The sequence below is a fragment of the Colletotrichum fructicola genome (assembly GCF_000319635.2).
Source record: "Colletotrichum fructicola Nara gc5 chromosome Unknown KSG_Nara_v1_contig10, whole genome shotgun sequence".
NCBI classification, from domain to species: Eukaryota; Fungi; Ascomycota; class Sordariomycetes; order Glomerellales; family Glomerellaceae; genus Colletotrichum; species Colletotrichum fructicola.
The window spans coordinates 3,375,574-3,402,075 of NW_027094060.1; the positions used below are offsets into that span (position 1 = coordinate 3,375,574).

At 52.6% G+C, this 26,502-nt stretch overlaps 6 protein-coding genes across 6 annotated transcripts; 3 read left to right on the plus strand and 3 right to left on the minus strand.

The window, feature by feature from the left end:
* Positions 1 to 107: 107 nt before the first annotated feature.
* Positions 108 to 1,994, plus strand: ARS-3 (Arylsulfatase; the record flags this gene model as incomplete). Its single annotated transcript, XM_032026987.1, has 4 exons — positions 108 to 336; positions 382 to 429; positions 481 to 1,592; positions 1,644 to 1,994. The coding sequence occupies 4 exons, from the start codon at positions 108 to 110 to the stop codon at positions 1,992 to 1,994; spliced, it is 1,740 nt and encodes a 579-aa protein (XP_031876586.1).
* A 5,682-nt stretch (positions 1,995 to 7,676) lies between these two features.
* CGGC5_v016492 (uncharacterized protein) lies at positions 7,677 to 9,272 on the minus strand (the record flags this gene model as incomplete). Its single annotated transcript, XM_032026986.1, has 1 exon — positions 7,677 to 9,272. The coding sequence occupies one exon, from the start codon at positions 9,270 to 9,272 to the stop codon at positions 7,677 to 7,679; it is 1,596 nt and encodes a 531-aa protein (XP_031876599.1).
* A 1,811-nt stretch (positions 9,273 to 11,083) lies between these two features.
* CGGC5_v016493 (HD domain-containing protein) lies at positions 11,084 to 12,044 on the minus strand (the record flags this gene model as incomplete). Its single annotated transcript, XM_032026985.1, has 3 exons — positions 11,084 to 11,660; positions 11,722 to 11,899; positions 11,957 to 12,044. 3 exons carry the CDS (start codon positions 12,042 to 12,044, stop codon positions 11,084 to 11,086), a joined length of 843 nt encoding a protein of 280 aa, XP_031876585.1.
* Positions 12,045 to 13,375: 1,331 nt separating this feature from the next.
* On the plus strand, positions 13,376 to 14,446 carry CGGC5_v016494 (scyllo-inositol 2-dehydrogenase; the record flags this gene model as incomplete). The annotated part of the gene is made up of 1 exon (XM_032026982.1): positions 13,376 to 14,446. The coding sequence occupies one exon, from the start codon at positions 13,376 to 13,378 to the stop codon at positions 14,444 to 14,446; it is 1,071 nt and encodes a 356-aa protein (XP_031876606.1).
* Positions 14,447 to 15,740: 1,294 nt separating this feature from the next.
* Positions 15,741 to 19,414, plus strand: CGGC5_v016495 (uncharacterized protein; the record flags this gene model as incomplete). The annotated part of the gene is made up of 5 exons (XM_066153526.1): positions 15,741 to 17,504; positions 17,622 to 17,650; positions 17,708 to 17,742; positions 18,699 to 18,763; positions 18,821 to 19,414. 5 exons carry the CDS (start codon positions 15,741 to 15,743, stop codon positions 19,412 to 19,414), a joined length of 2,487 nt encoding a protein of 828 aa, XP_066007160.1.
* A 1,722-nt stretch (positions 19,415 to 21,136) lies between these two features.
* Positions 21,137 to 26,046, minus strand: easA-0 (Nonribosomal peptide synthetase easA; the record flags this gene model as incomplete). Its single annotated transcript, XM_066153527.1, has 3 exons — positions 21,137 to 22,764; positions 22,843 to 23,625; positions 23,703 to 26,046. 3 exons carry the CDS (start codon positions 26,044 to 26,046, stop codon positions 21,137 to 21,139), a joined length of 4,755 nt encoding a protein of 1,584 aa, XP_066007159.1.
* Between the last annotated feature and the right edge of the window lie 456 nt (positions 26,047 to 26,502).

A 26,502-nucleotide genomic window follows, 5' to 3' on the forward strand; every position in this document is an offset into this window, starting at 1 on the left:
GAGTTTAAGCTCTCTAAAAAGTGTCTCGTTCTCGGTCACATTCAAAGCCAGACCAGCTACAAACACTGCTGGGGGTTCGCCAGGCAGGACGCCTCCCTATTGTGATCATGTCTCTCAAATCTCTGACGGTGTTGGCTGGCATTTTGTCGGTCAGCGCCGGCTCCTTCCTCCAATCAGATGAATATCAAGTTCCTCTTATCTCTGGTTCCTCGCGCAGGCCAAACATCGTTTTCATTCTGACTGACGATCAAGACCTGCACATGAACTCGCTGGATTACGTCCCCTTCATCAAGAAGCATTTGATCGACCAAGGCACCCTGTATAAGAGACACTTCTGTACGACAGCAGTTTGATGTCCTTCAAGAGTGACTCTTTGGACAGGGAAAGCTGCGCACAACACCAATGTCACTGACATCTTTCCTCCTTACGGTGAGTGTTCACGAGTTAGTACCAATGGCGCCCAAGCTGACCTGAACCCAGGTGGATATCCCAAGTTCGTGGCAGAGGGCCACAATGAGAACTACCTACCCAAACTCCTCCAGGACGTGGGCTACGATACATACTACACTGGAAAACTGTTCAATGCTCATACCGTGGACAACTACCACAGTCCCCACGCAGCTGGATGGACTGGATCCGATTTTTTGCTGGACCCGTTCACTTATTCTTACCTCAACGCCACATTTCAACGAAACCAGGATCCGCCGGTGAGCCATGAAGGCGAATACAGCACGGATGTTCTGGCTTGCAAGGCTTTGGACTTCCTTGACGATGCCGTGGCTGCGTCCAAGCCCTTCTTCCTCGGAATCGCGCCTGTTGCACCTCATTCAAATGTCCAATCCAATGTCATCAGCAATGGCAGCGTTCACGATCCGCATGGCATCGTTGCAACGCCACCAATTCCCGCCGAGAGGCACGCCCATCTTTTCCCCGATGCCATTGTCCCGCGAACGGACAACTTCAATCCCGAGAAGGTATCTGGAGCCAACTGGGTTCGGCAACAACCGAGACAAAGTGCCGAAAATATCGCGTTTAATGATCACTCCTATCGGAACAGACTTCGAGCTTTGCAGGCGGTCGATGAGCTGGTTGATTCTGTGGTTTCCAGATTGGAAGAATATGGTATTCTCGAAGAGACATACATATTTTATACCACTGATAATGGTTATCATATCGGACATCACCGCCTCCAACCTGGAAAGGAGTGTGGCTATGAAGAGGACATCAACATCCCTCTCATCATTCGGGGCCCTCAAGTCCCGGAAGGCAAAGTCGCCGAAATTGTGACAACACATCAAGACCTGGTGCCTACGATCATGAGTCTAGCGCAAGCACCTCTGCGTGCCGATTTCGATGGTCTAGCTATTCCCCTGACCGAGGAAGATTTTGGTGATGCGGCAAAGACAAGACATGAGCATGTCACAGTTGAATATTGGGGCTTTGCGGCCTCCGAGGGTCCTTGGGGATATTTTGGTCGGAACGAGTCCTTCGTATTCAACAACACGTACAAGGCCCTGCGCGTAGTTTCAAAGGAGTATAACCTTTACTACTCAGTGTGGTGTAATAACGAACATGAGCTTTACGACCTCAATGTAAGTTGTTCATAGATCTTCTTGAGCCAGAGACTAACAAGCTTGGTACAGACCGACCCGGGCCAACTGAACAATCTTTTGCATGAAGAGTCCCAGTCAATATCGCTTCTTGGACTACCTATTGAGAAGATCGTTTCTCGTCTGGACTCGTTGTTACATGTAACGAAGTCTTGCAAAGGTTCCGTTTGCACACATCCTTGGCGCTCACTGCATCCACAAGGCAATGTGGACACTCTGCGCGGCGCACTTTCACCGAGATTCGACAGTTTCTATCAGCAACAACAAGTTCGAGTTGAATACTCGCGTTGCGAGATGGGTTATCTTGTAGACGCAGAAGGGCCACAATTCGAGCGAGACGGCCTTGTATACTGGAAGGGACTCCATTGGGGTGAATGGGTCTAATATTCTGCGAGATCTCAATTGCCAAGTCATGTGTGCCAAACGTAGCGTTCATGGTCCTTGGAGGAATGGCAAACGGCCATCGCTACACAACATGAACTGGTCTGCTGGTCGTTATCTGACGCCTACAAGCCTCTGTGCACACTGAACAGGCAGCTTCTCGATTTCTTCCTCGTTAGTTTGGCTCTGGAACAGCCCTAATGGCACACTAAATAGCAATGGCAAAATTAGTCACATGAAGGTAAAGGAAGTACGGACCGGGCAATAGTGCGTATCTCGTTTCTGCGTACGGCGGCATGAAGCATCACGAAGCCGTCAAAACTGTGATAAGACTAGTGACAAGTTGAATGCATGGCATTTCAGCATAACAGACTTACACAACAAGGCCGTCTCCCCAAGTCCATCGTTCTACGTGAGAGACGTAGTCGGGAATATCGTGAACTTGAACAGGCCCAGCAATTTAGCGAGTTGCCAAGGAATCTGGTGAAGCTATAGGTGTATGCTAGGTAATCGAGAAACAAGGAGAATTCTCTCTTTTGTTGCCGTGTATACCTTTCAAGCAAAGGTTTGGAGGGGAATTATTGCATTGGAAGACTCGATTTTATGAATCTAGCCACGTTTAAAACTCAACGGCCTTAGTGCCAGATGCAGCCCAACACGCTGTTTCGCCTCAGCTGAAATGCAACAGAACTTCAGACGAGCCGCCCATCATCTGGCTATGGAGATGTGGGAGGCTTACTAGTCTGGTTCAATGAAACGTGGACAGCCCGCACGCCCGTCTCATTCCCCTGTTGGTCAATGTTTGATTCACACATGTCAGGCAAAGAGAATCGGGGGCAGGAAACAAAACGGACTCGGTGATCCGATCAAGTTGGCCATGGCTTCTGTTTGCCTCCCTCGCGACGCGAAGTTGGCCGATGCCATCGGGACCGCAACGGCAGCCGTCAATGTTGGGCAGAGTTTCAACAGCAAGTCAGCTGCACCGCTGAGTCATATAGACACATGTTTCCGAGATCCGGGTCCGATGAGAAGCAGGCACATTTTCCGTTGCACGGGCGAGATCCGCCGACGGAGGGGAAAGCTGCCCCTGGAAAGACTTTCGCTACCAACCCATGGAGTAGCCCCTGCATGCGGCTGCAAGCCTTGGATTCTAGACTGTAGAACCAACAATAGTCTCGTCTTCTGCAGTACTCAATGTGGACCTCCTGCACCGAATAACCGCGTAGAGCCGGCCGGGGAATGACCGGGCCCCGCCGGCTTCCCGGTAGTGTGGGGGCCGAGGATGACCGAAGTTGCATGGCGGCAATGGCGCAATATGTCGCCATAGCAAGGACCCAGCCTGGATCCCCTTATCGGCAACTTTTCTTCCTGGGCCAAGCATGATTCTTCAAATTCTTCTGACGGACATTGAGTCAACGGGACCGGGAGCTTGGGAAGGAGGTTATCGGAGTTTGTGGAAAGTCTGATTGGCCGACGTCATGGGGTCCCTGAGGATCTCAGCGGTCGCGGGTCGCACGTTTGCATAGATGCGCTGTCCCCCGGAATTCTGAAAAGGTTCATCCCAGCTGAGTCGAAGCCTGCGTAGCCGATGACACCTTGGTTTTCTTCGAATCGCGCCGGTGCTTGCGGCTCTTTCTCTCTTTTCTCTCCTCCACAATACTACTACACACGAGTGATCCATCAAACATGGCTCGCCAAGAGACGTTACGTAGTAGAGGAGAAGAGACTGCGGAAGAGAGAGTAGTCGACGAGCGGTCGCCACTGTTGTCGCGCAATCGAAGAGAATCAAGTTCGTCAGGTGAGAGCTCTTTGACATCTTCATCGTCGAGCGGAGACTCGGACGGTCAATTCCTTCCATGGCATCTCACACCGTCGACAGAGGTCGATGAGGCGTACGTTGACGTTGAGCGTACCGCACCCGCTTGTGCCGAGAATGATACCGAGACGAAATCCCAGGGCACGCCGGCATCGGCTGTCATCAAGATCGTGGCGATCCTGCTGGTTGGGACATTTACCGCAAACGCCGATGGCTCCTTGGTTATGGCCACGCATCCGACGATTGCTTCAGAATTCGACGACCTTGAAAATTCGAGTTGGCTATTCGTAGCATTCGCGCTTGCTGGAGCGGCAACACAGACTTTGGTGGGTGTGTTTTCGAGACCGTGGCTGAGGTGTGACTAATAGAAGATTAGTATGGCAAGCTGAGTGACATATATGGCCGCCGTGCCTTGCTAATGGTGGCATATCTGTTGTTTGCCGTTGGATGGTAAGACCCAAGATGATCTAACAGGAGGAAATCCCGTGAATGAAGCTGACAGTAAACCGTCAGTGCCGTGGTTGGTGTTGGTAGTACCATGTGGCAAGTTGTGGTCGGCCGAGTGGTCTCTGGATCTGGCGGCTCGTCGTTGAACGTGCTTGGCTTGCTCCTGATTACAGGTTTGTTGTTCTTGAGGGCTGGAAAGATTCACGTAGCTAACTATCACAGATCTCGTGCCTCTGCGCGATGTTGCTGCCTGGCAAGCCGGCCTCAACCTCGCCGCCACAGTTGGCCGTAGTCTCGGTGGTCCTCTCGGAGGGTGGCTTGCAGATACCATCGGTTGGCGCTGGTCATTCCTTGGGCAGGCTCCTATCTTTCTACTCGCCGTCGTGCTTTGCTGGCTCTTCCTTCCGAAGGGAATGCCTAGCTCCGCACATCAAGTCGAAACGGAAGACTCAAAACCCGAGGATCCAAAGAAGAGCCCTCTTGCAAGAATCGACTTCCTGGGTGCCGGGCTGTTGGCTCTTTTTATCCTCGCGTTCCTGCTCCCCATAGAGATTGGTGGAACTAAAGTACCATGGAATCACCCCCTCATCTTCATCTTCTTTGGTGCTGCAATTGTTCTTGGTGGCCTTTTCGCAGCTACAGAACAATGGTGGGCCAAGGAGCCCATCTTCCCACTGGAGATTCTGAAGCATCGTGACGTCGTACTTACCTACTTCATCACCGGTGCTCAAGTCGCTGCTCAGCTCGGCCTCATGTTCTCGGTGCCTTTATACTTCCAAGTCACAAAAAGAGTGTCGAACACCGTTGCGGGACTACATCTCTTCCCTGCAGTCGCCGGTAATGCCATCGGCGGTATCATGGCTGGGTATCTGATCAAGAAGTAAGTTAAACACGTGCCTGTACACCATTTGTTACTGACTTTCAAAGGACAGGCCGCTACAAGTATCTTCTTGTTCTTGCGACACTTGCGTCATCACTATCATACGTCCTTCTTCTTCTGCGATGGCATGGCGATACCAACGTCTGGGAGTCATTATACATCTTGCCAGGAGGACTAGGCGCAGGTCTGGTGCAGTCAGCTGGTTTTATCGCCGCACAAGCCGGAGTCAACCCGAAGCACAAGGCCGCCATCACTTCGGGCATATTCTTGACTGTCCAGATCGGCATGATCATCGGGCTTTCTAGCGTCAGCGCTGTTATGATGGAAACCATGAGATGGAGGCTGGAGGAGCTATTGAAGGGGATGGGTCTGGATGCGCTTGTGCGCAAGACGGTAGGCTACTGACTTCTCCTCTCCGATGATACAAGTTGATCTCTGATCTTTTCCTCGCAGATTATCCAGAAGGCGACCTCGAATGTCGATTTCATTGATCGCACTGACAGCCACATCGCACAAGCCGTTGTGCAAGCGTACGTTGAAGGGTTGGGGTGGAGCCATGGCTTCTCACTCATATCTTCCGCACTAGCATTTGTTGGGGCCATGTTCTTGCAAGAGCATCAGATTTGAACACTAAACAACTGGTAGAGGCCTTGGGATACATGGGAAAGGATCATTGCAAGGGTTTTCACTCATACTTGGAGGGAGGTTTTGCATGTTTCGTAATTAACGGCAAGCATGGAACTCATGCAGTAAGATTTCGAACCAGCGAACAGCATGGGATTTTTAAAGATAGATATTGGAGTAATTGAACTTTTGAGGACGCGGATTATCTGTCATAGCCTTCTTGGCTGTCTTGGTGTGAGCAACTCGACAGCCACTGTAATAGAGTCATCGTTGACAACGACAAGATCAAGGTTGTCCCGCACCACTCCTGTTCAATGCCTCCAAAGCAATAAAAAGTGCCAGTAACTATAAAGAGAGGATGTTGTTTGATAACGTTGGAAAGTAGAATCTCTTCATAGGATGGATATCACCAGCCCCTAATATGTTGTGTACAGTGTCACACTGTACTCCACGTGCCCACCGGTGTGCCTCGGTGAGAGTCGCGAGTCGAGCTTGCCCGACGCGGCCTTCACCACACAACGTCGATCCACACAATGAACACAATCCAGTAACCTGAGAGGACATCGAACAGATTGAACCTTTCAAAGACCCAGTGCCACGAAAACCTTATCAGCCTCTGTGTTGTTCCAGACCCGTCTCTCACAGCTGCAGCCTAGTCGAGCGGTGAACCCCGCTTCAGTTGTGACGACTCATCTGCTCGCTTTCGGCATCATGGCGGCGTACTGCAGAATTCCCTCCCACATTGCTGCGCATAGCTAACACATGTTCAGGTCATTTTATGACGATAATTCACAGACGTGGGTTCGCATATCTCTCGATATGGCCAACATGATTAAGAGAGTTATGATGTATGACGGCGGAGACGTCGAACGCATCCAGGTCCGCATTCCCGCGCACCCCGACAGCTCTGATGCGACACTGCCACTGTCCCGCTTGGAACTCCCGGAGCTTTGTATGAACTGCCGCTCTCCATATCACTGGACTCAGGATTGTCAGGATGCCTGTGGCCACTGCGGCCAGCCCTGGCACGTCTGTTACGACTGCGAGAGCATACCGCGCAACCGCTGCAAATGTCGCCCCTACCCGCAACGGCATCTTGTCAAGAAATGCGAGGTGTTTTGCACAAAAGAGTGCCCAAAGACTGAGAAGGACGAGCCAGGGAGTGAATATCACCGGAATGCGATCATGTGCAAGGCCCGGTGTTGCATGTGTGGTCTCCTCGGCCATGCAGGGCGCGACTGTCATCTGAAGGAATGTCGCTGCGGTCGCGATCATTTGACGATCTCTCACGACCCCGACAGGAGGAAATGCGTGGTGGAAGGTTGCCCGCGCTGGTTTTGCACCAAGCATTGCCAGAAGCCGGAGTGTAAGGTGGAACTGAAGACGTTGAGAGCAGAGACGTGCCATTCTTGCGGTGCAGACCAGGAAAAGATATTCTCGGACAGAGATCCAAGCTGGTAGGGGCGGCTGAATCTGGGATACCCGGCATGTATAGGAAGCTGCAGCAGTAATGCAAGAAAGACGGCATCCCGTCATTTTATCAGGATGCGACGTCAGGGGTATGGCAAGCTGAAATGACAAGCTGCGATATCGCGATAGGATAGCCAATGGACACAGTTGAGTAGGTGTTGTCATTTCCCGCGCATCTTTGGGGCATAAGTCGTCATCGAGATATTTATTTCTAACCACGAGCATTGCATTACTCTAGCAATTACATCGAAAGTTTCTGGCTCCCCTAACCTGAGGAGGCTCCCAAACGGCCAAGCAAAGGCGAAAAACTCCTGCCAACGAAGGCGCAAATATGCCATAGGTGGTATCACGCGTCATGTCATTCCTGAACTCCACGCCGTCCAGTCGAAGCCTGATGTGAGTATGTGTGTAGCAAAACGCCTCCCAAAAACCAGTCCCAAAGGCAAACTTAATCATCCATCCAGCAACCGTCATCGCCATCAATCTCAATCTTGGTGCCAAGTGCTTCTCGGCCCTGGCGAATCATCTCTTTCAGTCTTTGGTTGAAATCGTCAATCCGTGCATCGGAATCCTGCTCGTCCCTGACCCTCCTAGCTGCCAATTTCTTGGCCTCGGTAGTAAGACGAGGGCTCTCGCGGATTGAGTCGACGCCAAAATCTTTCGATTTACGTCGTGAGTGTGCTGCTGATGCATTGCTGCGCGAGCGGCGATGCGAGTGAGTATAAGGGCTAGTGCTGGATTGTACAGGAGAGGGAATGGCGCTCTGGCGCAAGTTAGGGTTGCTCGGTCTCGCGAACGGATTGGGCCCCAACCCAGCGGGCTGGACAGGCAGAGGAATCCGACTCGGCGATGGACCAGTAAACTGCGAGGGTGTCTCGGGCGACCAGGCACCGGCAAAGCTGGCAGGCTGTTGGGGTGACAGCGCCGCAGTTCCAGCGTGCGAGATGTTGCTGTGACTGGTGGTTGGCCTGCGCTGGGCCGTCGGTGTGGAGCTGAGGCGTGGCTTGGGGACGCTGATTCTGCGCCCAGTCACCATTGATGGCCGGCTGTTCCGCGAGACCGGACGCGAGGCCGGCCGGGGAAGAGCCCGTCTGCTAGCCGCCGCCTGCTCATCCACCACAACCCAGTTGCGAAGCTCATCATGGTTTCCGGCGCTGGTTTGTCTGCGCTTCACCGCCGGCCGCGACGGTGTACTCTCGGACGGAAGGGTTTCTTGGAATTGGTACGCGAAGGGGTTGGTGCTCATGAAGCCAGGCGTTGGATAGCCACCTGGCGGTGTTGTGTCAACCACAGGGGCGCTCGGTCTGGGGCTCTCTAGCCCGAAATCGGGTGTCTTCTCGGATAGCTGGGGTTGAGGCTGTTGTCCAAGTTCAAGTTTGGGCTCAGCTTCCACCTCGGGCTCTGGTAACGTTTCTAGGCTCTGGCCGTCGATGGTGTAAGCCTTGCCACCTCCTGCAGAGAAGCCTCTGAAGGCGCCAGTCCTGCAGAATTCCCACACCTTGCCAACGACGCCACCAATAGTATTGAAAGCAAAGCGACTCCAGCCTTCGACGACAGGTTGAGGTTGAACAAGTACCGTTGGCTGGTTGGATACTGGGGACTCTATTTCTTCGTGGGGACGTTTTGATCCAAGTTTGCTTCGGTAATCGGCATCCGAGTACATGCTCTCGTCCAGCGCACCATTCTCGAAGGGAGGATTGGCAACAACGCCTGGGGTCTCGAGCTGACCGGCAAGAGTATAACGAGCCGCGTGGTTCGCCTGAGGAGTGTCGTATTTTGGAGGTAAATCGCCGGAGCTGTCGAGGTTCATGTTTCCGTCGCACCACTCGTGTAGGGGGGTAGCTTCACGAGACACATCGTTTCGGCGTTTTCGCATGCGCTGGGCGTGAGGGGTCGCAGCTTCCGATTGATAGCTACCGGAAGACCTTGCGAGGTAGAGCGAAGAGCTCGCGGAGGGAGAGGAGGGGGTGCGAAAGACGCCGGGATGAACACCGCCGGGCTGCGTGTCGAAATAGGTGCCGGGCATGCGATACTCGAACGCCATGTTGAGACGGGGTACCTTGCTATTTGGCGAAGCAAGGGAAACAAGGGGTTCGATGTCGGAGGAGGGCGTCGAGGGGTCCTCGACAAGATAGGGTCGAGGGAGAGTTCGGTATTGGTGTAGTTGGGTTGCTCGAATGGTGATTCACACTGTCGCCCAGGTCAGAGGGAGAAGGTCATGATCGATCAAGGTGTATGTGCCGGGTGTGTGTTCGCGGTGGACGGTCTCGCGACAGGCCGTGCAGTTGGTGATGTGCGCGGACAGGCGCTGTCAAACTAGAGGGTGAGGGTGACAGACGATGGAGGTGAACGGATTTCCGTGAGGTGTTGACGAGGCGCGTGACAACAGGATTTACCGTCGGGTAGCTGACAGGCGGGTTGGAGAACTGCGGCGTAGGCGATTATGATTACTGCGCGAGGTAGGATTTGGGGTAAGGTAAATGCTATGGCAGATAGGTAGCAGGGAGCAGCTATCGGGAACCAACAAGCTTCGACCCGGTTGTGGTGGTGTGTCCTGCTGCCTGTGCTCCAACTTTTCCAAGCTTCCCAGTGCCGGGAGGCCCCGTTGGTGTTAGCGGTGTCGCTGTCGCAATCTGGTTGGCCAAACGGCCGATGATGCGCAAAGTGATCAACACGCGGGAAGAGGAAGAGGAGCGTTTTTTTTTTTTTTTTTTTTTTTTTTCTTCCGGAGCAGCAGCGTGGCCGTGGCGTTTTGGGGTGACGTCGATTCCGTTGTGCGCCAGGAACAGGAACGCAAGGGGGGGAAAGGTGATGCTGCTAAAGACAGATTTGGTGAGAAAAGAAAGAACAAATTGCGCCGGTGGGAAGTGAAGAGGGGAGTTCAAGGACAGAACAGAGTTCGTCGGATTTCCGCGCAACTCTAAAAATGGGAGGTCGGAGGTCGGTGGCCGGCAAGGTTGAAAAGACGGATGTCGAGATTCTCCTTCAAGAAGACCCAGCTGCACGCGCCAGGGGAAGAAAAGGAAACCTAAGGGAAAGTCGCGTCCCGTCAGGTCCCCCCGTCGTGTCATTCGCAAACCCCCGTAAAGTAGAATGAACCCACTGTATTTGTCTGTCCGCACCACCCGTGGGCCGTGGCATCACCTTGACACTGTCAGCATCGCACCGGCAGTCCGTCAGTCAATGTCAACAATTTTTCTTTATTCTTTTTTATCCCATCGCAGGCCCGGCCGTTCAGGGTCTTCCGGCGCCTCCTAAATTCAGTGCCCCGAGCGGAGGGGGCAGTGGAAACGCCCGTCCATATCAGGCAAGGCGTGTCTCGGTTGCTGGGGTACTCGCCCGGGGCCCATGCGCAGATGGCCTCCGTAGCGTGTAAATAGAGGGGCACAAACAACCACACCGCCTCCCCAATCTCGCCAGTTTGGCCAGACCTGTCCAGCCAGCCTGCCAGCTGCTCCCTGTTGTCATGCATACATAGTGCTCTAGCTTTTGATGTTGAGCTGCTCTCATGGCCATTGATGATTTCTGCCTTCGTCTGTGGATATCCCCTCAAAGCGCCTGTTCCCGTCCCCGATCCCGACGCGAACTATGCAATGCAAGTATGATCATCATGATGCGTGAAGCGAAAGCGACCACGACTACGGATACCACTCACGTCGACGGTCGCACGACATCCATCCCTCCAACGTGATCGCAGTCGTGTCCCCGTCATCCCATCCGTTAACCACCCTCTCCTGTCCAGCCCAAAAAAATAGCGCCAAGGGGGAATCATTCTATCCCATCCATCCGTCATTTAAATTCCTTGCTGCCCCCACTGCTGTCATAAGCCACAACTCCCAAGCCTCAAGTGCCGGCTTATTCATGCTTGTAGTAATCGTCCTGCTGCTGTCGCGTATCGACCTTGACTCCCCCGTCGACGCCAGACTCGCCGTGGACATGGTCCTTGGCGCCCCAGAACTGCTCCCGCTGCTTGAGAAGCTCATCCGCCCACTCCTTGGTCTCCGGAAGGGAGAACTTGGTGGCGACGTAGGCGAACTCTCCGAGGTCGAGCTTGCCCTGGCCGCGTTTCTCGTATTCCATCATTTGGAGGAGCAGTTCCATCTTGTCGAGGTCGTGCACGAAGTGGCTGTTGAGCGTCTTGGAGTCCTCGTACTCCTGCCAGATCTCACGGATCTCGATACCAGTCAAGCCACCGTTGAAGTTGCCCAGCAAGTTCTTGGTGATGTAGTCCATCGTCTCGGCCTCGCGTCTGTTCTTCTCGGGCTTGGGGACGCCGTCGACAGGTGTGATGTCACCGACCAGGGACTCTGCCATGTCGTGGATGAGGCACATTTTCATGCAGCGCGCGAGATCGATGCGGGGGGCAAGCGCCGGCGGGCAGCACATGGAAAGGAGGGACATGCGATACATGTGGTCGGCGATGGACTCCCCTCTGCACAAACTATGGTCAGCTTGGAATGGACGATGCAGAGACACAGAGGGATGATGCGAACCTCGCGATGCCGAATCGACGCCAACCCTCTCGCTTCGTGGTCTTGAGACGCTCGAGCATGTGGAAGTATGCCAGCGGCGAGCCCGAGTTCGTAGGTGCCGAGGTACCGGGCGAGGCCTTCAGAGCCTTTTCGACCGTCCAGGTTCCCTCAACCTTTGGTGTTTCGACATGGCCAAGATCTAGTGGAGGTTAGTAGAGGCCCACAAGGCGAGGAGGGGTTGTGGTTGCTGATTCACTCTTGATGTCTACGGCGTCATTAGCAGTCGAGATGCCGTTGGCACTGTTGGCGCCATTGGCCTCGCCATTGGTGTTTGTCGGGGACATGGTGTATGACCGGTGGAATGCGCAAAAGGGAGGGAGAGATGCTGGGAGAAGGGTTTTCTTGTTGTCGCAAGGCGGGGTGAATCGACGCGGGGCTAGTTGGTGGCGCGAAGACCGTTGCAAGTGGTTGCGGGCGTGTCGACGGGCAGGATTGTACGATCAGACCGGCGGAAGAGGAGGAGACGAGGTGAGGTCGAGTAGGCGAAAAGCGAAGTTGCGACAGAAAAACACAGGCGGGAAGGGAAAGGGTCGTTGGTGTTTGCGCTTGGTTTGTTGTCGATCAAAGGAGGGAGCATCCCAGCTTGATGTCACCGCCGCTTTCCAGGTTCCTTCCAGCAGGTCAGGTTGTGACTGCAGTGAGTGGAATGCGCTACCACGGGCACCCACCAGTGCCGCCCACCGCCAATCACAGCCGCACCGGTCCTCCACTGCGCGCGGGCCCGACCGAAGAATGCAGCCCATCTCGCCCCAACTGGCCAATCACGGCAGCCACATTTGCGATGGTCAACTGGTTCTAGCAACTGGCAATGGATGGCAAGCGCAAGCAAGCAAGCAAGCAAGCAAGCAAGCATCGTCTGTCTGTTTGTTTCGATGTGATGGTGAACGTGACAATAGCAAACACAATAGGGATGATGATGATCATGACGATAGGAGCAACGTCAAGCTGCGATGATTAAACTTCTTCCTCAATAGGTATTCTGTGCAGAAGAGTTGTGCAGCTGGAAAGAACTCAGTCTGCACCATTGAGGAAGAACACCCCCCCGACTTGCACTTACATACAGCACTAGGAACGAGCCCTCATTGGCTGTAATCAAGACATGCAAGATGACCCTTGAACACCTTGAAGTGTAATTCCATCAAGTCTTGCTCGGTTTCCTCATGGTCGCACCTCAAGGACGAAGGCATTTTGTCCTCATTTTGACAAAATCTTCCGGGGGCCTAACGACAACAGCCGGAGCAAGCAGCCATGTCGCGGCTAAGCTGATATTACCGGGTCCTCGCTTATCACGCATCTGCCGATGCATCCTTGAAATGGAAGTCTCCGGCTCGGAGCACCGACGGGAACATCACCAACTTCCCCGGCGCGGCCTTGGTCTCAACCGCACCCGGGTAAACACACTGCCGGATCATGCCCCGCGTCAAGCCTCTTGATTTGCGGGGCCCCGGATTCTCAACCACTTCCCGAAATGCCCCACGACTCAAGACACCGTTGTTTTGACCAAACATCGCTCCGGTTTTCACCAGCTCAAACGTTCACCCTTCAACCAACAAAAGTCTTGGCGTCTTCTTCTCGCTGATAATCAAACATCGCGTCGCCAAAGGTTCATCTCGTCATGACCACTCAAGCACCCAAGATCCCTTTCGCCGTCATCGGCGTAGGACTGATCGGGCCGCGTCATGCCCAAACAGTCATACAGAGTCCCGACGCCGAACTGATTGCTGTCGTCGACCCAGCGCCCGCCGGCAAACAGTTGGCGGCTGAGCTCAATGTGCCTCATTATGCCACCGTCGATGACCTCCTGAGCTCCTCTCATATTCCCCAGGCTGCTATTATTTGCACCCCAAATCATACTCATGCCCTTGTCGCCAGGCAGCTTTCTTCCAAAGGAGTGCATCCTCTCATCGAGAAGCCCATCAGCTCTGATATTCAAAGTGGCACTGAGCTTTTGGAACATCTGCGCACAACAGGCGTCAAGGCTCTTGTCGGACACCATCGACGATTCAACCCATACATCATTGCTGCTAAGAAGACGCTTGATTCGGGCTCCCTGGGCAAGATCATTGCTATCAGTGGACTCTGGACGCTATTCAAGCCGCGGGATTACTTTGAAGGTCCCACTGCATGGAGGCAGGGCAAAGATGGTGGCGTCATTCTCATCAACATGATTCACGAAGTCGATCTTCTCCATCACCTCCTCGGACCCATCACACGAGTTCACGGAGAAATGGCTGTCTCTGAGAGAGGCTACGAAGCTGAAGAAGGAGGTGCCCTCACTTTGAGATTCAAGTCCGGAGTCGTGGGTACTTTTCTCATCTCTGACAATGTTCCGTCACCGTACAACTTCGAAGCCGGGACTGGCGAAAACCCACTGATTCCGAAGACGGGCCAAAACTTCTACCACATTTTCGGATCCCAAAGCTCTCTGAGCGTGCCGAACATGTCTTTGTGGTCTTACGAAGGCACCCAAAAGTCATGGCACTCCGAGCTCAAGAAGCAGGACGTTCCTGTTATTGACGGTGTCCCATTTGAGCTGCAGTTGGCCCACTTTTGTCGGGTCATTCGCGGTGAAGAGCCCCCCAGTTGCTCCCCGCAAGCTGGTCTGGCTGCTTTGATTGTTTGCCAAGCGATCAAGGACGCATTGAAGTCGAATAGTACGGTGGAAACTCCAAGCTACGAGCTGTAAAAGGATAGAGTCGTTCTTGGGACCGTCTTCGAGGGGCAATATGTGGTGTGGTGGAGAAACATCATTGACCTCTTGTGTCACATACTTCTGCTACCATGAAAGTAACCACGAATGATTATGATGTGTTTTTGCTACCCATGATTGGGGTTCGCCGTGACTGACGCCGAACACTTCCCGAGCAGCCTGAGCCCAGATGCCAGCTCAGATGCCAGCCCATTATACAAGATCATGTAGCTTAAGCTTACGAAAAAAAGTGGTTCAATCTCTTGCAACCCAATCCAACAACTTGACTTACCATGTCAATGGCACACTTTGACACCTATCGTGCAATCAACTCGACCTGTCTGTTGCTCCGGAGATATATTTCAACGCTGCCAAGGCTACTGATTCATGGTTTCTACGTCAATTCTGATACCATGGGACTTTGTCATGTTTCAAGAAACCCACAACTTGGTGCGATTGAGAACTGGTGCTTTGCATGAGCCGCCAACACTAAGTTGTATACGAAGTTGAAATTTGAGCTAGAATACCTCTTGAGTGAACAGACCAAGAAGGCCTCCCACTCTGAATCGAAGACTGCGAGCAAAACATCTCGAGAGACTTCAAGGCGAATACCGGGATCGTTCTACCTTTGCCAAAGACCCTGCTCTCTAGACTCTTCAACAGTTTGGTCTTGCGTTCGCCCCAATGGCTCTTAATCACACTTGGGCTTAGCTGTAGATTAGCTGTACTCGCGGGGACGGCTACTAAGCTTTTACATCCTAGGTAAGTTAGGACCCTTGCCTATGTTACCTGCCAGCTTCGCGAAGTTCGGACCAGATCTGACTTTGCTTTTCATGCGCACAAATCAAGCTTCGGCATCCAACTAAATCCCGGCTAACAGCTGCAGGTAGCGAGCTCCGCAAACCAAACGTTAACAAAGTCTCAGTACGAGCCCCACTGCATTACACCCCCAGAAATGAACTGCAATCAAAAGTCTCAATACTCCGAGTCGTTAATGACGCACTTTGCCAGGTTGACCGGTTCAAGAGGTCGGATCTGTGAGGGGAAATTGTGGGTCCCTTGTAGGCCCGGACCTTGTTTGCACAACAGACCAGGGGTTCAATAGGATGATGAGATGAAGGATCACGCTGCTCGGGCCCCCAGGAATACCTCGCATTAGGAAAGAGGGGAAGAGAGTGCTGATGGAACGTGGTATAAGACGGACAGTCATGTCGACATCCTCCTGTAGTGTTGGTCCCATTCTCTGAAGTGCTTGCTCCGGGTGTCTGTTTTCCCGCCTTCGTCGCTCATGATGTGGCTCTTCTCTGCCCTTTCATGGGCGTTGTTTCTCGGGTTGTCGGTTTGGGCAGATTCGGATTCAAACAATGGCAAAGGTCAGAATCCTGAATTCTACAACTCAGCCCGCCATGCCGCGGCAGACCCCTACGTCCTTTACGATTGGGAGAGCGGGCAGTATTACGCCTACTCAACCGAGGGTGCTGACGATGGTTACCACTTTGCAATTTACGTTAGCCCTGACCTTTCGACCTGGCGCAAACACCCAGGCGGCGTCTTAAAGGCATGTTACGATGATCAGATGAAACAGATCGATGGTGGTCAGGCTTGCTGGGCCCGCGATTGGCAATGGGCTCCTGAAACATACTACAACGCAAAGACGGGATGGTACTTCTTTTTCTTCGCAGGGCGTCTGCGCGAAGATATGGCGAAAGACCACTTCCGCTACTCAAAATTTGAGGAACCATCGAAATTGGGAGTGGCCGTTTCGCGATCCCCTACAGGTCCATTCAAAGAGATTCAGTCGGAGCCCATTGGTTACTATCCATTCGACCCCGATTATCATGACGTCAATCTCATCATGGACGACAAACAAATGCTGCCACCAAAGACCCAAGAGGAGGGCAAGCAAGCTCCAAAGGGTACTTACATACCTACGATTGACCCAAACATCTTTTTTGACAAGGACGGCCGTATTTACCTGTACACTTCTCGAAACGCGTACCGTAATTGGAATTGGGATGAAAAGCTCGGCAAGTATATCGAGGAGTCGAATATCATCGTCGTCGAGATGGACCGAGCCTGGTGGGACGATCCATTTGCGCGAACCATGCCAGATATTGCGTCGTCAGAGGTTGATGTCCACGCCCGCGATGCGCCGGACTTGCCGAGCAATATCACTTCATATAATGGGACTGGCGAGATTGGGAACCCCCCGCGCAAAGATGGATGGAAAACGGTCATTTCGTATGGAGCCGACCCTCAACAATGGGAGAACTTTCATGTCGATGATTACGAGAAGAACAACGGCACGAAGAAGGACCGAAGGTGGTCAGAGGGCAGTACAGTTATCAGGCGCACGGGAAAAGATGGCAAACCAACCTACCTTCTCACATACAGCGCAAACAACTACGAAGCCTCAAACTATGGCGTTGGATTCGCAACGGCCGAGACTCCATTGGGCCCCTTCCGAAAATCTGCCAAGAACCCCGTTCTATCACAGGCTCCGGATGCTGAGATCCCCATATACTCTACTGGCCACGGAAGCATTGTGGCATCGCCCCCGAAGAACACAAGGAGCAGAGTTGGTGCTCAGGAGGTCACTCAAACAACCCCTGAGGGAGCCGAGCTATTCTACGTGCATCATGCGCGCAACGATACAACGCGCGATCGATCAATATACACCACCCGAATGAGCCTCGACGACTCTTCGATCTACTTTGGTTCCGATAATGCCATAACAATGAACCTGACGTCATTGGATCAGCCACTCCCTGTGAACACGTACCCGATTCAACTTGAAATAGGGTGTCCCCGGGGCAGAAACTTCGATTCACAATTCGAAGTACGTGTTATTTCGAAGACTGGAGCTCCTTTTGACTTGACCGAAGGCTCGAACAGAGTCGTTGCCCAACCGGAAACAATAGAAGCTTCCTCTATTGAGCCTGTCAGAGGAAGAGATGGAACGTTTGTCCTCAAATTCGACAAAGGCTCCGTGCAAGAGCTGGCTTATCAGCGCTCTAGTGTCAAGGGCAACTGGACATTGGTTGACAGCCAAAAGGTTCGCTGCCGAATAAGCTCCCGTCAGTATAGTGTGTAATATGAGGCAGGTTATGCCATGGATGTTGTATATATCAAAGTCGTCACAGCAACACTAGGCCGGTGACGATGTGAATAGTTAGCGAATTGGGAGAGCAATACGATCTGGTGCGTGTTGGAGTAATTCTCAAGGTCGCTTTAGATCAACACTAATAGTGTAGCCAGCTTGGGTGATCATGGAAGAATGTGTTTCTGGAGCTGTAGGTCGCTCTTGTTAATAGTCTCAGGACTTTAATTTAGTGTATGCTTCTATTTCCAGAGTGTTGATAATCATGCTGCGCCTGAGCTTCAACGTTGTTGTTAGCGCTCAGAAGAAATAGGTTGTGATCAGCAGTAGAAAGACGTCTGGCCACGTTTTATGCGTCGTGCGCCATCAACCACGTCGTCTGCGTGAAGAAGAAAGTAGTAAGTGGTTGATTAGCGGGGCAAGACACAATTAAATCTTGGTGGGACGCTTGTTTCCTCGAGGATATGGCTTTGAGGCGAACATGTCTAATCTTGAGGTCTCAGATCTTGGTTTGATATCTGCGATTTGAGAAATAATGGTCTGAAAGTGCTTTTCTTCTCACTACGGGAAATATCACCGTTGCATACCGGTCACATATTGAGGTCCAATACAACGCAATCTGAGGGCCCTTTATTAGGGGTGTCACAGATCACCCGTCGCTCATTACGGGCAAGACTCATTCAGAGATGAAACGAAACCAATAAATAAACCTCGGCATGCTTTCCAAAAGCAAAAGAAATTGCTAGACCCTGGGGCGCGGAGGGAGGGCCGTATCGTGGTGATCATCCATGATCCCTGCCAAATGGGACGCGACGCGAAAGGCGCGACACGTCCCTCCCTTCCAATACCCACCGCCAGAAGCTACAACTAGTGCCCTCTGTCCGCTTTATCTGATATACAAGAACAAGCCAGTCTGCACCCTGAATTGTTGTATCACCTCTGCAGGACATCTTGGTGCCCGCGATGGATATACGCAACTATTTGAAACGATCCCACTCGGACTCATCGTCCGATGAGTCGCAGACACCCCCGAGAAAGGTCGCGAAGTCTGCATCCACCAAACCTAAAACTACCGCAAAGGCTTCTGCGGCCAAAAAGCCTGCTGCTCAGAAGGCGAAAGCAAAGTCACCAAATAGAACTTTTGTGAAGCTATCAAGTCAATCGATAAGACTTATGCGCAGTTCCTGAAGAAGTACAAGCCGAATGGCTCTTGGGTGGGTCTTGCTCTGCTCTTTGTCTTCATCACGACCAAGCCTAACTCCCGAAAATAGACAGCCGACGAGTTCTCTGCCGGGTTTGCCCGCTTTCTGCCTATGGCACAGAATTTAAAGGACGAGTCGCTTCCCTTAGCTTTCAACCTAATTCTCGACATTGGAGAACATTCCTACGGCGACGTGGATTATGGCGCAAAGACGTGCGGCTACGGAGACACTGATGAGCCGTTCCAAGCCATGGACAACGCGTTATTGGAAATCATCGAGTCTCGCCTGAAAGACTGCACTGGCAACGATTGCAACGATGTGGCATTCATTTTAAGCCCAACGACAGACGATATGGGGACCTCTCAGGATGAGCTGCGAGAGGCGTTGAAACCCAAGGGAATTCGGAACAAGTCTCAGTTTTTGATGAATGACAGGGCGAGGAGAGGAGATCAGCAACTTTTGATGACACGGCGGAGGACTCGTCGTATGGATACAGTTGACTGGGCCGGGAATGCGCTCAATGATCTGAGCGAAACTCGGAGGCGCATCGACAGCTGGGGCCTGGGAGAACATTACTTTGCGAAGAGCATCGCAAAGCTATCCGCTATCAAAGGCATTGACGTACCGAGGTACAACGACTACCATCAGCCTTTGGGGATCTGAGGTTGAAAGATTACGTCGGGGTCGCGGAAGAAGGAAGCTTACAGCATGTTTCCTTCTGTGTACGATTTTGATAGAATGAATTAAGTATATCGTCTTATTGGGATGATTAAGGTGAGGTTTGCTGATGATTTGATAAGACCAACTTATGGACCACAGCAAATGAAAGAACTCACGCGAGAAGGGATGTTGAGTCGTTGACTGACTGCAAACCTGTTCCTTGCGGTTTGAACAGCGTCTTTTCGACATCTGAGGATGAAAAGGACTACTTAAGACGTCCTTGAGACTGGGCTTGAAGTGTGACAAGAGGCAAGATTCGAACACCAATTTAAACCCGCAAACACATGTAATTTCGTAATAAATTGAAATGTGTCTTTAAGTGGGTTGTTAACATCAGCCATATGGACATTCTCAGGTCCTCGGAGCTGGAAGATTTGGATCACAATGCTCACTGTGGAAGATGTGCTACTGTGCGCTATCTTCCCCGGAAGCCTGATGCTTGACAGAACACAAACGATCACGAGGTTGCTCCTACTTAGGCCGACCGAATAAAGTCATTCAGGGAAAACAAACTGTCCCTTGGATTGTCAGCTGATTCGCAGAATTGGCGCAGTCCCACTTGTATCAAAATGCGGCGAGGCCGGCCACTTAAGAGGTAAACCCGGGGGTTCGTCTCACCTTAGTCTGACACATGTATCGACCCCGAGGTTGTAGCCTAAATTTAGATGAACCTAGATTAAGCTTTCAATGCTCTAACATGACTTCCGCATTCCGAATCCATCAGCCTTACTGTTAACTCGGACTTTCCCAAACAGTACCAACAAGGTACGCCCAACGTGACAACAATGCCTCGGATGAGGCCGGCCGTAAAGCGCCTTGTCAGCTAAGTGCATTCGGTTTCACTTGGATAGAATGGGGCTCTTAACGCAACTCCCACCGGCCTTGTTACTGCAACCGAGTCAAGCACTCTTGTATTCCAGTGACAGCAAGAAGATTCTTTTATAAGAGGAAGCCTATGCCGGAATCAATGGTGATTGCAACATCTTCATCATCGAGATATTCCTGCCAAAAGCTCAGCCATCAATCGTGTAATTACTTCGACGTTTGCTCTTCATCCCATCAAGGCGTTTGATATCCTACTAAGGTATGTTTCATCTACGCCGATCAAAATGTTGCTCGACTAAGACGGAATCAACACAGCAAGCGGGCATATATTACCATACTGCTCAAAATGAAGTTTCATGCATCTGTCGGCCTCCTGCTCTTGCAAGGTACAAGTATTGTTGCTGGCCTCTGCACCTGTCTCGCGACTACGCAGAATGGCAGGGAAAATGACATCGAGGCTGGCAAAAGATGCTGTAAAGGTACGGGGGACAAGTTGTCAGGCAACCTCTGCAATGCTGCGAGTTTCGATGCATTCGCGAGCTGCTGTGCTAGTCAAAAAGGCTCTGAGTCTGTCACACCTTCAGGGTTCGACTGTACTCTGTGAGCGACGGATGCCAAAATTCTGCAGGGATACCCTTCTACTTTGTAACATCTTCGTAGCGTAGCATTTAGAAAATACCACACGATCACCAAACATGTTCTCTGAAAGGAAGACTGGGCCGTGAATATTGTTCATTCTGCGGGCTTAAGAGACTTCACAGGGAAGCTTGGGAGGTATAGTGGTTTAGGCTAACAAGATCGAAGATCGCATAACATACAGACTCTAAGGGCGGCATCTTCTTAGCCGGACAACTGTGACATTCCGGAGCGAAAAAGCAAATTTGCCTGTGCTTGTCGTGACGAGTTTGCTAACACGGCTCCAATGGTGAGGTCATAGCCCTGTCTGCGGTATTGTCTGGACAACAACAGAGCAGTAACGGTATCTCCACCACATTCAAAAATGGGCGCATGATCATCCTTGATTTGTAAACCAATGGCTTTCCACACTTCCAGCACCACAAGACGTACCTCCTCGGGAGTCTCGTCTATGAATTCCTGACTCACATAAGCTTGTTGATCAGAGGAAGCTGCCAGCGATAGACTTTTAGAAGCCTGACCCCTGAATGCATGAGATGCCTTGGATATCCACGGACTGATGTCACTGGGTTTGCTTTTCAGCAAGTCCTCAACCTGCCCAGCAAAGCCCTTCACTTTCTCCTCATCGAAAGCCGCGCTTGAAAAGTTGAAGCCTACGACAAGCTCTTCGTCAGTTGGACGCACAATCGTCCACAGGGCTGAAGATCGTGACGGAGGACTAGCAGCAGGAGGCATCATGTGAGCTGTGATTGAGTCTCCTAGGTCGAGCTCCTCATCTCCCAAGACCGCAGGACTTTGGAAATTCACAACTGATCCAAACAGGCTGTTCAACGGCCAGTCTGTACAGTCCTTCTGGATTGTCCGGTAACCGAGATAGGCGAACGAGGCGGCGGCCAGGGACTGTTCTTGTAATTGCGTAGCCAGCGCGACAAATGTCATGTTTGGCTCAAAGTGAGCTCTTACGGGGTTGGTGTTCATGCACGGGCCGCGAACAGTTTCTTGGTTTACACTGGCCGATAAAGATGGGTTGTAACGGTTGGCAAGGACTTCGGCGAAGACGACGTCTTGCGTGCCTGCCTCGCGGCCCATTACCAGGGCCCAGGCGGCTTTGAAGAGGTTTGCTGTCGTCAGGCCGGGAACTGTAAGACTTGGGAGCGGGACACGGAGCTCAACTTGCTTCAGGGTCCCAGGCGTCTGCCGCGGTGGCACGAGGTAGGTTAGCTGAGATCCTTTCAGAGTCGCCCGCCAGAAGCTTTTCGCTTCCAAGTGATCCAGCTGGGTGAGCCGGCGTGCCCAATCCAGAAACGACGTCTCGCGAGAGAGCTCTCGCTCGGCGTACGCAGCGGCGATATCGTTCCACATCATTCCAAGGGAGACGGCGTCGTATAACGCGTGGTGGATCTCGAGGCGAAGTCGATGGCAGTGTTGTCCATCGGAGGCCACGTAAAATTGTGGTAGGATATCATTGCGTTGAGAGTGAGGCCCTTCGTCTGGCAGTATTTGAGAGTCTACTGGGCGCCTCAAGACAATCTGATACAGTCTCGGACCCTTTTGAGTGAATACCGTTCGTAGAATCTCGTGGGTTTGTAAAACCTGGGCGCAAGCAAATTTGATCCGAGCCACGTCTGCAGGCGGCTCAAAGATGAGGCCAGTCTTCAAGACCAAGGCGTGTCGATCTAGCTCACCCAGCGCGACCATGGATGCCTGCGCGTCTGTTGCTTCGGCAACAGCTTCAATATCAATCGCGGCAAATCCCTCAACTGGGAAGTCTGAAACCACTGGAATCTCGTAAGGCTGTGTAGGAGGCAGGGTGGATGAAGACGTTGTGACCTCTTCGCATTGAGACACCACCTCAGCGAGACTTAAGCTCTGCATCAGAGCCTGCAAAGGCACGACCAAGCCACGCCTACGACACATGCCTGCCGCTCGCATGGCGGCGATGCTGTCTCCCCCAAGCACCATGAAGTTACTCTCGCGTCCGATTTTCTGCTCGTGAACATTCAGTGCCGAAGCCCACACCGACCGCATCGTTTTCTCGTCGTTAGATATTGGCGCAGTTAACGCGCTCGCAGCGGAGGGTTGGAGGGCACCTCGTGCCGCGTCCATGTCTTGCGACTGTACCCAAGCGATAACCGAGGGACGATCCAGTTTACCTGAAGTAACCACGGGCATTGTATCTTGCACCACCAACCAGGCCGTGGGGACCATATAGGAGGGCAATAACTCTGATACATGGTCCCTAATGCTTCTGAGGCGCTTGGATAAGTTGTAGCCTGTTGGCAGAGACACCTGTCTTATCGCTTGTTTGGCCGAACCCTGGAGATGTTTTGCTGTATCCTGAAGCTGTGCATCGGCTAAAGATACTACGGCGGTGAGCATGTTACCGTCGTCATGCCGCGGCTGAATGCAGACGACGGCTTCACGGACGCCAGAGACACGAACGAGAGCTCGTTCCACCTCGCCGAGCTCGAATCGCTGGCCTCGGATCTTCACTTGTCCATCTCGCCTACCGGTGAAGGTCATGCTTCCATCTGCGTTGTACTTCGCTGTATCTCCGGTGCGGTAATACCGAGATTCTCGACTTGGGGGAAGCCACGATGGCCGAGGGACAAAGGAGGCTCCTGTAAGCGCCTCGTCGTTGAGGTATTCCCGAGCTACGCCGGGCCCTTCTACGAGTATCTCGCCTATTGTTCCTTGATGACGGTCAGCATTCAAGGTTTGATTGATTCACTACTGACGTAGTCGACAAAATTCGTCTCCTTTGACGTACCAATGGGAGCCAATTTCGTCGGGGTTTCCAACGATACGATCCACGCCGCGCAGTCTACAGGCTTCCCGATACTTTGAGGGAAGGGCGAAAATGCTGTCAGCTCCTGCAGCATACAGCGTCCGGATACCTCGGAAGGGCCGTATTCGTTAACGAAACGGCACGAAGGAGCCCAATCGTTCACGGTGGTCAAGTCGACGCGCTCACCACAGGACACGATCGTCTTTACCGTCGCCATCTGAGGCGAGTGTGCGTCTAGAGTTCGGAGGACGGTCGGCGTGAGAATGACCCATTCAACTGCCTTATCATAGATGAAGGACCCGAGATCGGCCCGCTCAGCCTCGGAGGGCATACAGACACATCCTCCCCAGAGTAGCGTCCCCAAGACCTCGAGAGTATGCGTATCCCAAACGAAAGACGAGAACTGCAGCATCCGAGGGCCTCCACAGACTTCCCATCCCACGCGCCGGCCGTAGTGTGTGAGAGTGGAAGCCAGATTGCGGTGCTCCAGGACGACGCCCTTCGGAACCCCGGTACTCCCGCTCGTGAAGAGGACATAAACTGCATTCGACGGTGAAGCTTCTTCCTCCTTTGGGAGAGACGTCCCATTGCTTGGAAGAGCCGCGATCAATTCCGAGCTGACGGTGACATGTTTAAGTGGTTGAGGCATGTCGTTGATTGCCCACGCCGTGCTGCTAGACGTCAACACCAGGCAGCTTCGGCATCTGTTGATGATGTCCATAATGCGCTGGCTTGGGTGAGACGGGTCCAACGGAACGCAAGCGCCCCCGGCTTTCATCACGGCTAGGAACGAAACGACGGCCCAAATTGTCTTTCCAAAAAGCAGAGGAACCTTTATTTCTGGTCCGACGCCGTGAACACGGAGATGAAGGGCCAATCTTGTCGACATGTCGTCTAGCTCACCGTATGTGGCGGTTCCGTCAGGGGCTATCACAGCAGGTGCAGATGACTGTTGCCGAGCTCGAGTCTCGAAAAGCTTATGTATACACTCGTTAACGGCCTCAGGTACGTCTTGATTCCAGACCATAATTTCCGACAAATCATGCGGATTCAGCGGCAAAAGACTCTCAACCATGGTCTCCATTGGGTTACTTAGCAGCCACGACAACGTGTACGCAAATTGCCTGAGGATTCTTTGCATCTGAGCAGTCTGTAACGCAACCGGGTTGAAGTCGGCCTCGATGGCAACTTTAGCATCATGAAGGAAGCAGTTTAGAGACAAGATGAACTGCGCGTCGACCTCATAGGCCTCTTCCATCCGCAGCAGCCCGCTCGCACCCGTGTCAGATGTAACTCGGGCTTGCGGGATGATGTTCAGCTGGGTCTGAAAACCGGCGGCAACCCCGGCGTCACGACTGACACGGCGGATGTTTGCCAGTCCATACTGGAGCGCCGGATGATTCAGAAGACAACGCCTTGCGGCCATTCTTTGCTTGAGTAACGCGTGGATGGTCGTTGAAGGATCTACCTCGACGCGGACAGGCACAACGGCAGCGGTGGGGCCGATCGTAGACGCGAAGGCCGGCGTCCGGCCCGAGAAGACCAATCCGAACGAGACGGCGCGCGCATTGGTATAGGCGGTTGCCGTCAACGCCCAGGCGACCTCAATATATGCGGGAAGTTGGGCGCGTGATATGTTCCCAGGAACGAATAAATCATCCCGCTGTCTCTGGAAGGGCTCCGTAGCTGGAGCCGCACTTGCTGTCGGCGTAGGGAAGATGGCGCTCTCACCCCTGAGTCGGTCAGCCCAGAAGGCTCGCGCCTCGTGGTCCGCGATGCTGTGGCAAAAGGCGACGAAGTTGTTGAACGGAATATGCTGCGCGGGCTCTTGATAGTTGTATATGCGGACAATGTCAGCGAGCATAAGCGCTGTAGATGTCTCGTCTCTTATGGCATGGTGCGTCGTGAGAACGAGTTTGCCATCCACAAAGGCACTGCGCAGCAGAGGTGTCCCGAGTCCCATCGCATGATTCTTCTCATCCTCAAGGAACTCATAAAGCGGCTGCGAGAAATATTTTATCTGGTGTTCTTCTCGCAGGACGACGCGGACAAGACCACGACGGCTGCTGTCGACAATGCGGGAACGCAAAATCGGGGTCAGAGATACCAGCTTTGCCATTGCGAACGTCAAGCGCTTCCGGTCGGCAGAAGGAGAGATAGAGAAGACTGCGGTGTGCTTATACCGATTAGGATGCATCATGGACTCGGTCATAGTGCCCATCTGAAGCGCCGTGCACTCGCAGACGTCCTCGATAGCCTCGGTATGGAACAAGCGTGCCTCCGCCAGTTCGTCCAAGATGTCCGGGTCGAGCTGCGGAAGAGACATGCTTTCTATGGCTTTGTATTTCTTCGTCTATGTCTGGACTGTCTGTGCAAAGAAAGTAAGCGGCCGTTTGGCGTCGGTAGGGTGGTACTATGCTCAATTGTCAGACCACGAGAGGAGACTATGGCAACATTTAAAGATGATGAATTACAAGATCGTCCGTACGAGCATCTCGGCGGTACAACTGAACGCTGCCTAGTTAAGACAACTCGGAAAGAAAACAGCGATTCGATCGTGCTCAGGGGTATCAGACATTGCATACGAATCGCAAACTCCGACGGCGACTTTTTCCCTTTTCTGGCATGACTGACTAGCGCATTGGCGAGAGTATGCTCGTTACTGCTCCTTTCACACCGCGCCCATGATACGTGTCGTATTATAAAGTTTGACCAGAGTATTCGAATATTGGGGCTACGATTAGTGGGTTGGAAAATCATACCTAGTTTTGTAACAGCAAAT